The sequence below is a fragment of the Echinops telfairi genome, unplaced genomic scaffold (assembly GCF_000313985.2).
Source record: "Echinops telfairi isolate 266 unplaced genomic scaffold, ASM31398v2 ScPeMD7_7468;HRSCAF=8506_0, whole genome shotgun sequence".
Lineage (NCBI taxonomy): Eukaryota > Metazoa > Chordata > Mammalia > Afrosoricida > Tenrecidae > Echinops > Echinops telfairi.
Window position 1 is genome coordinate 31,685,837 of NW_022111369.1, and position 16,305 is coordinate 31,702,141.

The 16,305-nt window shown below is 40.2% G+C and overlaps 1 protein-coding gene across 1 annotated transcript in view; it reads right to left on the minus strand.

The window, feature by feature from the left end:
• The window catches only part of PTPN13 (protein tyrosine phosphatase non-receptor type 13), a 244,535-nt gene that overhangs the window by 36,407 nt on the left and 191,823 nt on the right, over window positions 1–16,305 (minus strand). Inside the window, exons 23-34 of the mRNA XM_045284339.1 lie at window positions 14,768–15,237; window positions 12,634–12,765; window positions 10,696–10,789; window positions 9,511–9,596; window positions 8,768–8,930; window positions 6,696–6,910; window positions 6,495–6,593; window positions 5,493–5,857; window positions 4,455–4,635; window positions 2,702–2,860; window positions 2,187–2,358; window positions 1,879–2,089 (exon numbers count right to left, since the gene is read on the minus strand). Coding sequence (XP_045140274.1) covers window positions 1,879–2,089; window positions 2,187–2,358; window positions 2,702–2,860; window positions 4,455–4,635; window positions 5,493–5,857; window positions 6,495–6,593; window positions 6,696–6,910; window positions 8,768–8,930; window positions 9,511–9,596; window positions 10,696–10,789; window positions 12,634–12,765; window positions 14,768–15,237 — 2,347 coding nt within the window. The remainder of the gene's footprint in view (window positions 1–1,878; window positions 2,090–2,186; window positions 2,359–2,701; window positions 2,861–4,454; window positions 4,636–5,492; window positions 5,858–6,494; window positions 6,594–6,695; window positions 6,911–8,767; window positions 8,931–9,510; window positions 9,597–10,695; window positions 10,790–12,633; window positions 12,766–14,767; window positions 15,238–16,305) is intronic.

Genomic DNA, 16,305 nt, shown 5'->3' on the forward strand with positions numbered 1-16,305 from the left:
GTTTTCTATTCCCATAAAGAGTTACCGTCTTGGAAACTTTCAGGTGCAGTTTTGCCTCCTACAGGGTCACTCTGAGTTGGAAACAACGCAATGGCCGTGAGACAGACAGACAGACAGAGATAGAGAGAGAGAAGTTTGTTGGGTTATCCAACAGACCACATGTCACCTCTACAAGACTTAGGTACAGAGGAGCCCATTCTGCTTGCTTGCACTAGAAATGAAGTCTTTTGTAATCCAGGAGTCTTACACTCTTCTGCCAGCAGGTGTGAAACAGCAGTTTACAAATACGGTAAAACCTCAGGCCCTTCGCGGTTCTTGACACAAACACCCATCTTTAGTATAAACATCTACCCCTTCCACTGTTGCTCTCCTGAGGGGCCTTTAAAAAGGCAGCTGCGTACAACACTGGAGAGAACGCTGGGGTGGGGGTGGGGGTATGAAGGGGAAGTGATGTGGCTGCCACTGTTAATTTTCAGAGAATCCAGCCAAGATAAAAGAAAAGACAAAATGAGTGAGGGAAGGATAAGCGACTGACGTGGAGGCAATGCGTTCAACTGTCACCACAGGTAGCAGAGACATTGGTTTTTACAAAAAATACCTTCCAGGTTGTTTGAAGAGTTTTTAAACTGTTTTTTAACTGTTTAAAGGGACCTGAGAAAATAACCTTCAATCCATTTTCTAGAAATGTCTGAGGGAATCAGTTCAGTGATTACATTCAATGGAAAACACACACAACCAATCTTCAAGGCTCAGAAGGAACACACGGGCATTTGTTGTCCAGTAAGCCTGTTGACTTATTCTGTGTTGAAAGATATGCACATGAAACTCATCATGCATCCCAGATACAAATGTAATCTTTTCCCATTTATATATTGTAACCCTACAATCTAGAGAACCTGAATTTACATTTTCTCAGTTTATTTTACAAAAACTAACAGAACATTTGCTATGAGTTTTTTTTGTTGTTGTTGTTTTCAAAAGGCCAACCTATTATGAGGTAGAATGGATGTGGCAAACCTATCAATGATTTCCAGTAGACATGATGCTGGGGTTGGACTGACCATGTCACAACCCTCAGAATGGGCCTGACAGGCCGAGCCCAATCAATGTCTCTTTGCCTCAAATCAAGGACAGATGATAAACTCGGCATAAGCAAATCAGCACCTAGTACCCACTGTGCTATTATTGTGCTTGGTAGGATTTTTGTTGAACTTGGTCTGGATGGTGTGCGTGCAGGTGTCAAGCCTGAAACCTGATGCAGCCATGTGACTGTCGTAAAAGAAACCACCCTGAACATGAAGCTGACATCCAGAGGAAGGAGAAGTAAAAAGAGCCAAGAGGCATATTGAATTCCACGGAAGACCACCTCACTCTGGACTTGTTCAGGCACGTAAGCCAACACACTCCCTTCCTTATTTACACCAGCTTAAGCTGTTCTCTTTTCTGTCGGGTCAATTCTGATTCATAGTGATGCTACAGGACAAGTCTGTCATCTTACTGAAGCCACATATCCTCCTTTGAAGCAGCTGGTGGGTTCTAACCAACTGACCTTTGGATTAACAGCCAAGTGCTTGGCCACGATGCCACCAGGGCAAAGCATTCTAACTCATCAATGTGGTGATTACTCTGTGAACTGCAAACTTATACCCAACCATTTATTCACTTTATGTGCACTGAGAAGTGATTCTCCACTAAGGAGTTTGCTTTAGTTTTACCAACCCTGTCACCTCATTGTGAATTGCTATTTCCAGAACACTTTTAAGAGAACATAAGAAAAACAAGCTAAAGTGCATGGGTGTGTGCACATGCTTGCCTATGTGCATGTGCGCACGTGAAAACACACACACACACACACACACACACACACACACAAAGTACCTTGTTGCTTTCAGCACCACTGAAGGAAGTGACATGTCTAACGCTCTCTTAACTTCTTCCAAAGTCAACCCTTGCGTGCTGACTCCATTCACATAATGGATGACATCTAAGAGCTGGAGATTGCCTTCCATGGCTGCAACTGACCTTGGGTTGATATCACTAATATACACCACTTGATGAATGCTGTTGCAACCTCCAGATAAAGAAAAACCTTCAGGGAATAAAAACATTTATTTACTTAGGCATAAGCATACTTCTCTTAAGCTAGTCATGAAAACTATTCTGTGCAAAGCTTGAAACTGCATTACCCAACTCCTCCTTGTTGCATGTTAGAGTAACATCAGGCAGCAAATGAGGCAACACTGGCATCCTGGGTAAGTCGAGAACTCGGCCGAGCACTAACCGGACAGTCTTTGGTGCTGCTCGAAGCAGGTTTACTGCATCAGTGTGAGTCATGTTGGTAACATCTGTATCATTGACCTAAAAAATGAGAATGGGTCAAAGTAGGATTTCAGTTTCTAATATAAGAAGCTATGCTGCCAAGAGAATAGTTTTATCTTCCTAATATTTTATATATGCTAGTGAGTAGAAGACTGAAAAAGAAATGCCTGTATTTCCTGCTAATCCTCTACTGTGGAATTCATAAGCACAATGTGACAAAAACGTAAAGCACGTAACAAATCCAACTTACTTTGCTAATAAGAGAAATTTATCCTCTCACTAAGAAACTCCCTGTATCTGACACTCAGGGTAGGTTGTTCTCTACTTAGATAGAGGTCAGAGGGAATTTCAAAAGATTTGAAAGGAATTTTAAATGTCTCACCTTTATAAGGCGGTCCCCAGGTTTTAACCTTCCGTCACTTTTGGCAGGATCCTGAATGACATCATGAACGTAACAACCGATGCTTTGATTTCCTTTGGTAACTGTAAAACCCAGGCTTCCTTTTTCAGACTTAATTAGGGTAATGAGGAGTTCTACTTCCTAAGGGAAGAAAACAGTAATTCCTTTAGGTTGTCTGTTTTGCCATGCAAGTAGACATACATAAAGACATCCAGGCAGAGTACTATAATTTCCTTTTACCTACAAGGGAGGAAACTGATGCCAAAGAGGTAATTAACTTATGCAAGGGAAGAAGCCAGGTGAGTCCAATTCTAGGTAGAATGCCACTCATGTAGATCCCATTGCTATTGAGCTGAATCTCACAGTACCCATGGATGGGTTTCAATACATTCTGCATTTCCTAAGATGGGAATTACTCAGGGACCTTTTCTTGCACTTTCTGGACAAAGGCATAATACGGCTATTCTTCATGATTAAAGAGCATTTTCTTTAAGGAAAAAGGCTTCACATATTTCTAAAGCACCAATATAGACGCTGTTAGTAAAATATGAAGTCATGGGGTGGTTCAATGTAATGCCTTCATTTATTTATGCACACATTTTTTTTTTGTAAAATGATTTCCCCTGAAATGTAGAGATTTACAAATTTCTACTAAGGAGATCATTCAAAATCTGTATTACTCTATGGCTAATGATGATAATCAAGATACAGACCACACACCTATACCTACCTAACTACAGGCAAACACAAAATCTACCAAGAGAAATGCCAAGGTGTTTATGGTTTGGAGGGCTTGAGATTACACATGGTTCTAATCTTTCCCCTTATTTTCTAATTATTATTATTACTTTTAACAGTGAACACTACTTGGAAAACTATTATTTTTGAAATTAAGTTTCAAATCTAAAAATGCCAACTTTTGTAGTACTAGGGCCACTATTACAATGTAAAAGATTCTATTTGGACTCAGAAAACAGTATTATGGAGAAAAAGTCATATTAAAAGTTGATCCAAGTTTAATAAGCAACTCATTGGAATTCGAGAAATAAGCAACAACAAAAAAATTACTAAGTATCTTATTCTGTAGCAGGTAACATGTCAGGTACATGCCTAGGTCTTTTAGTTAATCCTCATCACAAATTCATAAGGGTCAACTCAGAGTTGTCATGTCAATTTTGACTCTCAGCAATCCTATGGCATTACGTGGATCTGCCCCATATGATGTCCACGTTGTAATGGCTATGGGAGAAGGCTGCAACATGGCTCTCACTCGGAGTAGCTGGTGGGTTGAAATGCTGACCTTTTGGTTAGCAGTTGAGTCCTAACCACTGTAACACCAGCACCCCCAGTTTATAGCTGAAGCCAGCAAATCTCAGAAAAATGACACAGTATGTACCTAGGTGTCAACTATATACCAGGCATGCAATCATTCACTAGATACAGATATACAGCTACTCTAATTGTTCATCTTTCCCCAACTAGAAAGGAATTCTGTGTATCTGTGTTTTACTTGAGGAACTCTGGTGAAGCTGTCAGGTGAGGATTGGCTTGGTAACTACAAGGTCGGTGGTTCAAATCCACCATCCATAACAAGGGAGAAAGATGAGGTTGTTAGTTTTCATAAAGGTTTATAGCTTCAAGAGTAGGATTGCCATGAGTCAAAATTAACCTGATGGCAGTAGGTATTTTAAATGAGTAAATATGGCTTTAATTCAATACAGAGGAAACAACTCACCAGCTCAAAGTCTTCAAGATGGTTTTCTGAGACCTTTTTCAAAGATGTCAAGTCTCCTTGCCTCATAGGCTCAGAAGTATCATGAGTAGGGTGTCTATCCATTGAATTAGAGGAAGAAGATTCTGGCTGTTTTTGACAACTCTGCTCAGTCACATCCGGGGGTACAGGGGAAGGAGTATCACTACCAAGATAAGAAGCAAAAGTATTTTCAGGTACATTTCAATGTCAATGTATTAAATATGTGGCACAAGGAAATGTGAAGCATTTGCAAATCATAGCACATACTTATATCTGATTTTGATTAAGATCCTACTTAATTTATGCCTGATTCTGAGCAGTGAATTCATTTTACATCTGTTACATGGTAACATTACCAATTTCTTTTCTTTCTTTTTTTTCAGCCAATTTATTTTCAATTCAAATTCTATTATGAAGAAGCTCTTTAAGCTGTATGACCAGCAAGGTGGGATGAGTGCCATTTTTTGATTCCGATTCCTTATTAACTCAAGGGCTGAAGCCAATGTTACTCAAAGTCAAGTATTTGTGCCAAATGGAGAAAATAAAGAATATAAATTTTACTCTGATGGTTGGTTCAGAAGACAGAACAGGAAAAAACTACCCTTTTCAAGAACACCAAGCAAACATGAACAAATATGATTAACCCTGGATACAGACACACGTGTCCTTGTATTCTTTATGCTTGCAAGTCTTTATTTTCGTGTCTGCTACCCCCTTTTCTCTCCTTCCTTTTGCAAACTATCAAGCCTTTCCCTCTCTCTTTCAATGTCTATTTTGGCTAACTACTTTGCCACCCATCATTATTTAAATAGGTTTCTTCTCTTTCAGGTTAAAGTAAAAGATAACCTTGCCAATGATATTAAAAATACACTGGAAGCAAGGCCCGTGTTGAATGGCCACAGAGCTTACTGATACAGCTAGACATCCAGGTCATCATCCACTGTGAAGTTCACAGTTAGACCCACTGCATTCTCACAGTTACTGACAAGCTTCACATGCAGCACATACAATTGAGAATACCTGTGCTTGACTTCCAGTTTGCCGGGTATTTCCTGAGGACAGTAAAACATGGCACTAGGGGCATCTTCGTGACTCCTGGATGCTTCATGTTGACCCTGTGCTTGTGACACCACGTGGCTCAGAGTCTGATGCAAAGTTGAGCTCCAGCTCATATCTGCCAACCTTGCTGGAGCTTTCCCTGAGTCATCTTCTCCACTCCCACTGCTGTCACTGTAACTCTCTCTCCTGGATGGGGACTGACATTGCTTCTTGCTTTTGTCAGACACATCATTGTCATCTGAGCTGGTGCCTTGCTCCATACATGAAGGCTGAGGAAAGGCTTTCGTGCTGTTTAGAAGGACTTGTGCTGGTGAGTGCAGTGGGGTCTGCAGGGAGACATAGAAAAAGATACTCATATGACACATACTGACTTTAGCTACTGCTCACTAGGAGTGGCAAGTAACCACTCTATCAACCAGAGAGTCTAAAGCTGTCTTTCGTCTTCCTCAATTACTTCATTAGTTATCTAGTTATGGAATTGTACCTATCAGCATACAATTTATAAATAAAACAGTTATGATCCTTCAGCTATTTCTTGGACAAACCCCTTTATCTGTTATGTTTAGTGTTAAAAAGAAAAAGACCAAAAATCCTACAAAATCCTCTTTTTGTCCAAATTAGTTCAGAATGAAAATTACATTTCCCAGTTTGACACAAGGAAGAAATAAACAAGAGGCATTTTGTTTGTTTGCTTTGAAGACATTGTTTTACACCCTCTCCTACTTACGCATAGGGACAACAATCCTGAAATCTGAGAGCTCTTGAATTGAAAGAGAGGAGAAAGTGAATCTAATTATTTTTAAATGACAAATCTAGAAAGCACTCCGAGGAGTGAAGTGGCACACTGAACACACAACTAAGCAGAAAGCAGAGCGCGATCAATGGTGCAGTCACTACAGCTGAAACAGCGACTCTCCGAACTAATTCTCTATGAAGATCTCAATTATATCTCCTCAGTCTCACCAAATGAGCGGTATCAATTTCAGGTAGCACACCAAGTGGAGGTCTGCAAAGAAGCAAGGAAACTTCTGGGGACCTTCCCCGGAGAGCGGAAATGACTTCCTGTGGACGCCATGAATGCAAACAAAGATAGAGTTGAATGAGAATTATGAACCTGTCCTGAAAGGCCAATCCATCTCATCATTAAACACGCAAGGTGCCCACCTGCTGAGACAGTCCTTTCAAAGAGGCTCCATTCACTTTCAAGATCACATCACCCACATCAATTTTTCCACTTTCTGCTGCTGGCTGTCCAGGAAACAGCTTCTTAACCCTTACTATGCTGGTGTTCACTTGTTCAGGTACAAGATTATCTTCTCGTGAGAAGCTGAATCCTAGGCCCGAACTATTTTTAGTCAATTTTACCTCAAATGTATTTTCTGGAGGAAACAAAGATATTTTTAAAAAAATTAACCATTCATACTATGCTATAGGTAAACATCAACATACACACATGTAAACTGTTAGAGGAATTAAAAAATAAATAAGCAACAAATGACTATTCTACAATACTCACCCATTTCATGCTATGAATCCTGATACTGAAGAGTGGGAATTGATTTGTCAACAGTTTTTTTTCTTTAAAGTATTAAACTGAGTGAGACTCCACTTGATGGCACATAGCAATAACATCATTAAATTAAGAAAATTTAATGAACTATAATGGATGAAGAGAAAACAGGGTCTGAAATTGGGCTTCTAAAAATGGAATGAGGCTTCTGAACCATGTGCTTTAAGAGACTGTTTAGCAGGGATACAAGATGGCAGTGTGAGCAGCTACACGCTTCTCTATCCTGTCCCCCAAAGCGAAACCAGAACATTAACAACAGAGGTTAATTTATAATCACAGAACTCTAAAAACCAGTCAAGCCAGCAAAGAATGGACTTTTAAAGGAGGTTGCGCTCAAATGGTAAGAATATTTTCTTTTCCCCCATCTATACCATAGACCCACCCCTTCTGCACCTTTAGGGCAGCTGTGGGGGACAACTGTGAACTACACTTCCAGATGGAGCTGCTTTCTGTACTTGGAACCGTGTGGCAGAGACATGGCTTTAAATGGTGAATTATTGTGTCTCTCTTTTCTGCCCAAAGGTGTGAGGATGAACAAAGGCTGTGGGTAGGACCATGAACATTCCATCACACAGGACTAATTTGCGTGCTAGGAGTGCACTGGAGCACAGGTTCAGCTGAAGGAGAATGGCTGCAGAAGAATGGCTCTCAATACAGTTTGTAATTGTGCAAAACTGTGGTGTTAAGAGTTCTAGACGTCGTCCAATCTTCTACCTATGTAACAGTAGCACTGGAACTCTTTCCACTGGAAGCAAATATTTTTAAATTCTGGATGTGGACCTGACACTTAGTTCAGCCCAGTGGGTGCTTGATGCTGATCTCTCCCAAAAAAACCAAATGCACCAATGACTACCACCGCCATTCCTCAGCCTCTGGTGAGCCAGTGGCTTGTTCTCCCAGAGTGACTCGTTGGTACCTAAGAAGGCAGTGGGGATCCTGTCCTCTAGGAATCCCAAGTTACAGTGTGCACAATTCAGTCTGACGCTGTCCTGAAGGATGGATCATTACAGGGGCGTTGGACATCTCTCAGAAATGTCTATACCCTGCTGGTAGATTCAAAGGGCTAGAGAGCCCACTGGTAAAGACCTATCAAGTAACTGAATGACCACAGAGATAAATGAACTAGAATACACTTTCTAAACATTAGTTTAAGAAAAATCAGGAAACAAACATTTAACTACAGCCTTAGTTAAGTCACAACAGCAATTCCAGAACAGTAGGAAAATGAGATATTTATTTTCTGTTTTTGCTGTTTGCTTCTTGCCAGAGGTATAAAGAAACCTCCTTTGAAATATTTGTTTAACTGGGCTTTAAAAAAGGAAGCCTCAGAATCCACATGGCTTGTGAGGCAGTGTTTGCAAGAGTAATCAGTACATTTGTCGAGCAGATTTACAGATTCATAAATGCATAAGTCACTGCAGTCCCTGAGAAAAGGGAATGATTAGTGTCTCAGAACTGCCACCTTAAAATGTCCCAGACGCATAGAAAAGTGCTAATAAAGAACATGTCTGTTTTATATTCCATATAGTGCTAATCCAGTTATTTACAAGGGACAAGAATAATTAAAAAGACCAAAGCATGGAATGTGATCGAACATGTAACAATAAGTTTTGACTAATCCATGGATAATTTCAAGGTAAGGTGATAAGAGCTCACAATGCCTGACCTTCAGTGACAAAGCTGTAGTCTCTGACATGAGTTGTTTTCTTTCCCACTTTTTCTTGGGCTTGACCTTGGGCATCTGGATCTGGCAGGGTGCACTGTGGGGTCACAGGGACATGTTCTTTGGGTGCCGAAGACTGTCCCTTTTCCAACAACAGATGAACCACCTAAAATGACAGGAAAACACTCTTCATCAAAATGAATTATGAGAAAATAAATAAATCTCAAGACTTTGTGTAGCTGATGGTATAAATCATTAACTGAACTAGCTGGCTTACCAAAATATAGGCAGAAGGGCAAAGAAAATGTGGCAAACAGCAAATGATTAAAGTTTTCAAAATCAAATTTTTATTATACTCTGTAAAGAGATGATTGATTAAAATGCATGGCCACTATACTGAAATATCCAACTATAATAAATAACTTGGACAACTAAAGTGACTAAGACAGAACACTTGCAGTAACTGTTTACGAAAATTAAAAGAAAAATGTCATTACAGACCCCACCCACCCAGTCTCTTTTATTATGTTAAGGCTAAATAGAATATAAAACATCTAAATAGAATATAAAACATCAGCTTCATCCGTTACAACCTCTTCAGTGTGGAAGGAAAAAGCTCAGTATGCTACCTGAGTCTGGTGTGGTTTCTTGAGTAACAAACTCAAAGATCTCAATCAGACCAATATTTTAACACGTTATTAAGTCCTACTGGGTTGTCTTGAAAGGCCGACATAATGATCCATTACCTGCCCTGTATTTCTCAGTGTTTCCACAGCTTGCTTATGGGTAGCTCCTTCCAGACTAACTCCATTGACAGCCAGGACACGATCACCTTGATAAAATCCATAGAGAAAAAAGAATTAAAAAAAAAAAGTTCTACATGCTCTTTCAACACTTCTGGGTTTACTTTGCATTGAATTATTTAAGGAGAAGCTCAGACAAATTCTGGACAAAATCATGTCACAGAGTGTTTATATGTAATGGCATTAAATGCTGTCCATCATGTATGGCTAAATTTAGGCAAATATGCAGGAGTCCTGCTGGTGCAGTGGTTATGTGGTAGGCTGCAAATCAAAAGGTTAGCAGTTCGAAACCACCAGCCACTCTGTGGATGAAAGATGAGCTTTCTACTCCCGTAAAGAGTTACAGTCTTAGGAACCCACAGGGCAGCTCTATGAGTCGGCATTGGCTCTATGGCAGTGAGTTTATTTTTTTGAGTTACAAAGCAAACGTCTTTACAAAGGAAATCAATATAAATCATGAGAACACATAAACTGAATTATAATTGTCAAGAGATTTGAGAGATGTCCTTAGTAGTGCTTATTAGAAATACAGATGTCATTGAAAATACCGGGGCCTTTTCCCTCCTGCAGCCTCTGGCAATTTTCTTCTCAGCTAGGGCAAACAATGAGTGAAAATACTGTCTAGTTATTTTCTGATACTAGAAAATAAGCTATAAAGAAAGCTTTTGGAACAGCATTGAGATAATTTAATATATCTATTCATCATTTATTGACTCTTTTGGGACCTGACATTTTGAATTTACGTCAATAATAAAATCTACTATATAACCAGCTTGAATCTGGTCCATTGGAATATCTGGTAGTAAAATATTATGGAGAAGCGAGGTGAGAGCAACATTGGCCAAGATGATGTATCTACTTGGCTGAGCCATGATTCTCAGTGGGTTAGCAGTTATGCAACGATGTAGTCATCCTCTATTTGTAATCTGATCTGCTTATCATTTTTGTGCTAGTGCCAATTTTCACAAAGTGACCTGTACTTTTGAACCTGTGTCAGTACAGAGGAGTAGGTGTAATAAAGGTATTTCATATTACAAATTGAAGACCTTGCTCAACTCTCTAATTTCTTATCTATTCTTTGGCGTGATAGCTACATATCGAATTCAAGCACACACATAGACACTATACCTTTGTGAATTCTACCATCAGACTCTGCTGCTCCCTGGGGAATGATGGCTTTCACATAAATACCACCATGCCTGACACTGGTGTTCACACCTCCCTAAGCAGAAAGAGATAAAATAATATTGTGTTAACACAAAAAATTTTTTTCTCACTCTTTTTCAAATTTGAGATCTAGAATGCATTTAAAGCATCAGCTAAAGTAGCAGTATCAAGTCAGCATGTGAAATTACTTCAATACCCAAGAATGTTTCTAGCCAATCTTTTCAAATGTCAGAGCAGTGACATTTTAGCCAAAATCCATTTACTGTAATTAAAACAATCACAACATTCTCAGTCCTGACAAGGTGAGGGACTGTGGATCTTTTGTAAGTCTACACATCATGCATTGTAAGCAAGCAGAAAGCAAAATCCATCCATGCAAAATTAGCTTTCCAGGAGAGCTAGTAAAACAAAGTGTAAAAGGGGGCTTCAGAAAGTTCAGAGAAGAAATGAATGAAAAGGTAATGGAATTTTTCCATGAACTCTTTGAACCTCTCTTGCATATGAAATAATACACTACAGATTGTATTTACTAAACTGAAAGTGTATCCTACAAATCAAAGCAGAAGATATTTTCTTTCATTTTACCAGACCTTGGTAGAGAAGTGACTTTATGGTGCTTTATGAGACTTAGTGCGTGGAACTGCTATCTACTGTCAACATGTAGATTTTATTTTCCTTCATAATAAAAAAGGCAACACCCCCCCACGGAAGAAGCACACCAGCCTGTGTGATCCTGCGGTGTCGCCGCCACCCCCCACCCCCGGCCAAAGAACAAAAAAAAATCTAAAAACCTAACGGATTTAAAGCAAAGGGAAAGAGTTGATAGTATCGTAAAATGTACTAGAAAGTTAGGGTTTTCATCTCAGAAGTTTACAATTTAAAGGCTGCATGGCACAAATGGTTAAACACTTGACTATTAGCTAAGAGACTGGTGGCTCAAACCCACCCAGAGGCATCACAGAAGGAGGTCTGGCAATGCGCTGCTTCCAGAAGATCATTGCCTTGAAGACCCTATTGAACAATTCACTCTGCACACAGGAGGCCATCAGAGCTGGAATTGATTTGATGGCAATCACAACAGACTATGCTTTCAAATGGGTTTTGTATTTATTAATATCCTTCCAATGGAGTGCTGCTGCCAGAGGGGTTTTGCATTGGGCTGCGATCAGAAAGGTCAGCAGTTTGAAATCACCAGTGGCTCCATGGAGAAGGATGGGTTTTCTACTCCTGTAAACAGCTACAGTCTTGGAAACTCACCAGGACAGTTCTACCCTGTCCCATGGGGTTGCTGAGTTAGTATTGACTTGATGGCAGTGAGTTCATTTTCAGATGTAACACATGACGTTGAATCAATTCAGGGGCCAGTATCTTCACCCATCAAATTCTCACTTTATTTTATCAAGTAATCTATGCTCATATTTTAATACCTTAAAATATATTCCAAATGAATTTAAAAATTTTAATATCCTAAATATGTTTAGAAGACCCAAAGATTATGAAGAGCTAAAGGGCATATATGTCTATGTGTCAACAAATCGTTCACTCTTCATGATGGGTGGAAGACGTATCATTTCATTATTCTATGCACATGCAGAAGCTGTTAAATGTACAGGAAGCATAAAGATTCCTTTTATATTTTGCAAGTCATAATCAGATGAAGGAAATGGCAACTTTGGGGGGTGGGGAACAGGTAGTGTTTGTCTCATTTTCTGAAGCCAAAGAAAAATGAACAGCACACACAATTAAAATAAAGGGAGTGGTTAAGATATGATTCACTTTTAGAGTTTTGCAATATTTGAGAAGTGTCCCATTTTGGAGCAAAATTAGTAAATTGGCATATAACAATAAGGTGCTGGAAAGGGAGAAGAGAAAACATTTGAAAACCTTGTCAAACAGTACCGTGACACTTATCCCCAAGCTGTTATCACTTTTAGCCAGTTCAACCTCAAAGACATCTCCAGGTTTAGGAGGTGATGGAGAAAAACTTTTAAAATTCATTTTGTTGCATTTATTCAGTGAGGAGGAAGATTCCTTAACAAGGGGGGAAAAAAAAAGGATTTTTTGTTAGATTCAAAATGAATTGTCATTGGAAGGCCAATATGTTTTGAAAAAACAAAACAAAATACTAAGGATAGGGTGAATTAAAAGAACATGGTGCTTGGAAGAGATCTTAAGAGATCTTCTAATCCAATGTCTTCATACTTTAGGACTGAGGAAACTAAGGTCCAGAAACAGGCTTCGTTCTAGGTTAAACAGCTAGCTGTATTTGGTGGCGAGAAGCCTGGAATTCAAACCTGGTTTCTATATAATCTTTCTGATGCTTCACACAGTCCCAAATTTGGAAAAGAAAAAAAAAATCCATTGCCCATAATAATGGTTCTTTGCCAAGGGGCAGGTATTGACTTAGGACGCCTTGCTGGTGCAGCGGTTAAAGTGCGTTGCTGCTACTGAAAGATGAGAGGCTTGAAGCTCACTGTTGTGGTTAGGGGCGGCTGTGTTGGTTCTGCCTCCTCAGTGACTTCCTGCACAACACAGAACTGAACACTGCCCTGGCCCTGCACCATGCTCACAGTCATTGCTCCACTTGGGCAGACTGCTAAAGTCACTGTGCCAATCCACCTTGTCCAGGGTCTTCCTACTACCACAGCCCAGGAAACTCTATGAGGCGGTTTTAATCTGTCCTATAGGGTCGCCAGGAGGAGAAGCCAACTTCATGGCACCTGACAAGTATTCACCTTATGATGAGAAGGCTTCATGTTTACTCTGCTTATGTGTATAAATCTGACATAAGCATAGAACAGGTTGAAGTTGTCAAGAATTTTGTCTTGCTTGGATTCACAATCAATGCTCATGGAAGCAGCAGCCAAGAGATCAAAAGATGAGTTGCATTAGGTAAATCTGCTGCATAAAACCTCTTTAAAGTACTGAAGAGCAAGGATGTAACTCTGAGGACTAAGGTGTGCCTGACCCCAGCCATGGTATTCTCCATGGCATCATATGCATGTGACAAGTTGGACACCGAATAAAGGTGACCAAAGAAGAATTGATGCATTTGGATTGTAGTGCTGGAGAAGAATACTGAAAGAACCATGGACTGCCAAAAGGAAAAACCAATCCGTCTTGGAAGAAATATGGCCAGAGTGCTCCTTAAAGGCAAGGTTGGTGAGACTTCACCTTACATAGTTTGGACATATTATCAGGAGTGACCAGTCTCTGGGGAAAGATGCCATGCTTGGTAAAGTCGAGGGCTGGTGAGAAAGAGGGAGGCCCTCAGAAGATGAATTGACACAGTGGGCAAACAGGTTAAAGAGCAACTGTGAGGATGGCATAGGACTGTGCAGTTTTTGTTCTGTTGTGCAAAGGGTTACAATGGGCCGGTACCAACTCAATGGCACCTAACAACAAGCAGCGAATGAGCAGCATCTATGAACAGAAGCTAAGCCCCCAATTTTGAGGGTGTATCTCTTCAGTGAACAATGGATGTAACTGTTCCTTTCCAAAATGGCTTATGAATTTTAATGTAAATTTGCATCATTTCTAGGAAACTTTCCTAAGAAATCTTTTTAGTAAACTTTTCAATATTATTACTATTATTATATCATTATTAATTTAGAACTTCAGAATATTTGAACATTAGAAGACGTGGGCTATCCATAGTAAAGCCAACTACCCACTATTAGAAGTACTGGGAGCAATTTGGTTTTTAGATATTTAAGTTCTCTTATTAACAGAATAATTAAATATCCAAGGGAAAAGCAACATGTAAGAAAGCATTCATAATCTGATTATTCTCTCCTTTGTGCACCAGGTGGCAAGTCTCCAGGGTAACAGCTATTTCATAGTTAGCATTTAAAGCTTCTGATTTCTGTGAAAGTTAGCATCAAATGCAGTAGCAGTTAGTAGCAGAAAGTATAAAAGATTACACCTACACAAAATATGTAAGTAGCTTACAACACAGTTATTTTGCCTTGTATTATTTTTGTGGTTATTTTTGTGCTAAATGAAAATACAGAGAGATTAACATTCACTATGCCTTTTTTGGTGTTTGATGATCCCGAGTCTGAGAATAAGTGGTTTCGTCCGTGTCTGAATCGCCACGATCCGAGTAATCTGCTGCATCAATGATGCCCAGTGTTTTAGCTTTGCTCTGGCCACAGTCCACGGAGATTCTCTTTTTCGCAGAAGCTTTGGATATGACAGATGAGGCCGGGCTGCCATGAAATGATTCCTTCCAGGCCCGGTCACCTCCATGGCTGGCAAAGAAGCCGTTGACCTGGCTCTGGGACAAGCCGGCACTCTCCGTTCTGGAATCCTGAGAACTCAGGCTTCCTTCCCTCAGGCCACCGGGCAGCACACTGAAGGAGCTGTCCTTGATGTGCTTCAGGGTACCCTGTGGCCAGTGGCGATCCTCAGAAGAAGAATCTACAGCACTGTCTTGCAGGTAGGAAGGTTTCTTCATGTAATTTTTCATTCCATTGGCAAGATGCACTGGAGTAGAAGGCACTAGAAGAAAAAAACCCATTGGTGAGTATAACAAATTAAGTGACACACGTGTACGTGTATGACATGCATACATAATTTCCAGCGAAGATTGTTGGGAAGATTTTACACAAAACACATACAGAGCACACATAGCAGAGCCAGGACCTGGAACCCCAGCAGGGGCCCAGTCAGTGTTGGATTTGGCTTTCTGGGCTTTCCTGCGTTGGCTGTTTTTGGGGCAACACCTACTGAAATGTGTGTCCTCTTCATATAAAGCCCTTATTTTGATTCACTAAGATTATTTGATATCATTCTCTGCAAAGACTTTTTTTGATTTCCCAACCATAATTACACTTTCAAGCACAGCTTCGATTGAGAATGGATACTAAAAAATAACCACATGAAGCTCTCTGCAGCAAAGAAACATTTGTTCTGATCCCCATACAAGGTGAACCCATGGCCACCAAGTAGAGTGTGACTCACAGCAATCCTGTAGGACAGAGAACTGCTCCTCAGGGTTTCTGAGACTGTAAACTTTATGTGAGTGGACAGTCTCATCTTTCTCTCTCAGAGCTGCTCGTGGCTTTAAACATAATCCTTGATAGCTGATGGACATTGGGCCTCCACTCAAGTACTCCCTCAATGCAAGAACACTTTGTTCTATTAAACTGGCATTCTAGGATGCTCACTTTCTCGACATAATTGCTGAAGACAAAGCGGGTGAATAAGCAAATGTGGTGAAGAAAGCTGACGGTGCCTGACTATCAAAAGATATAGCATCTGGAGTCTTAAAGGCTTGAAGGTAAACAAGCGGCCATCTAGCTCAGAAGCAACAAAGTCAACATGGAAGAAACACACCAGCCTGAGCAATCATGAGGTGTTGAAGGGATCAGGTATCAGGCATCATCAGAACAAAAAAATCATATCACTGTGAATGAGGAGGAGTGCAGATTGGGGACTCAAAGCCCATCTGTAGACAACTGGACATCTCCTTATGGAAGGGGTGTGAGGTGGAGACAAGCCAGTCAGGGTGCAGTGTAGCAACGATGAAACATACAACTTTCCTCTAGTTCCTAAATGCTCCCACTC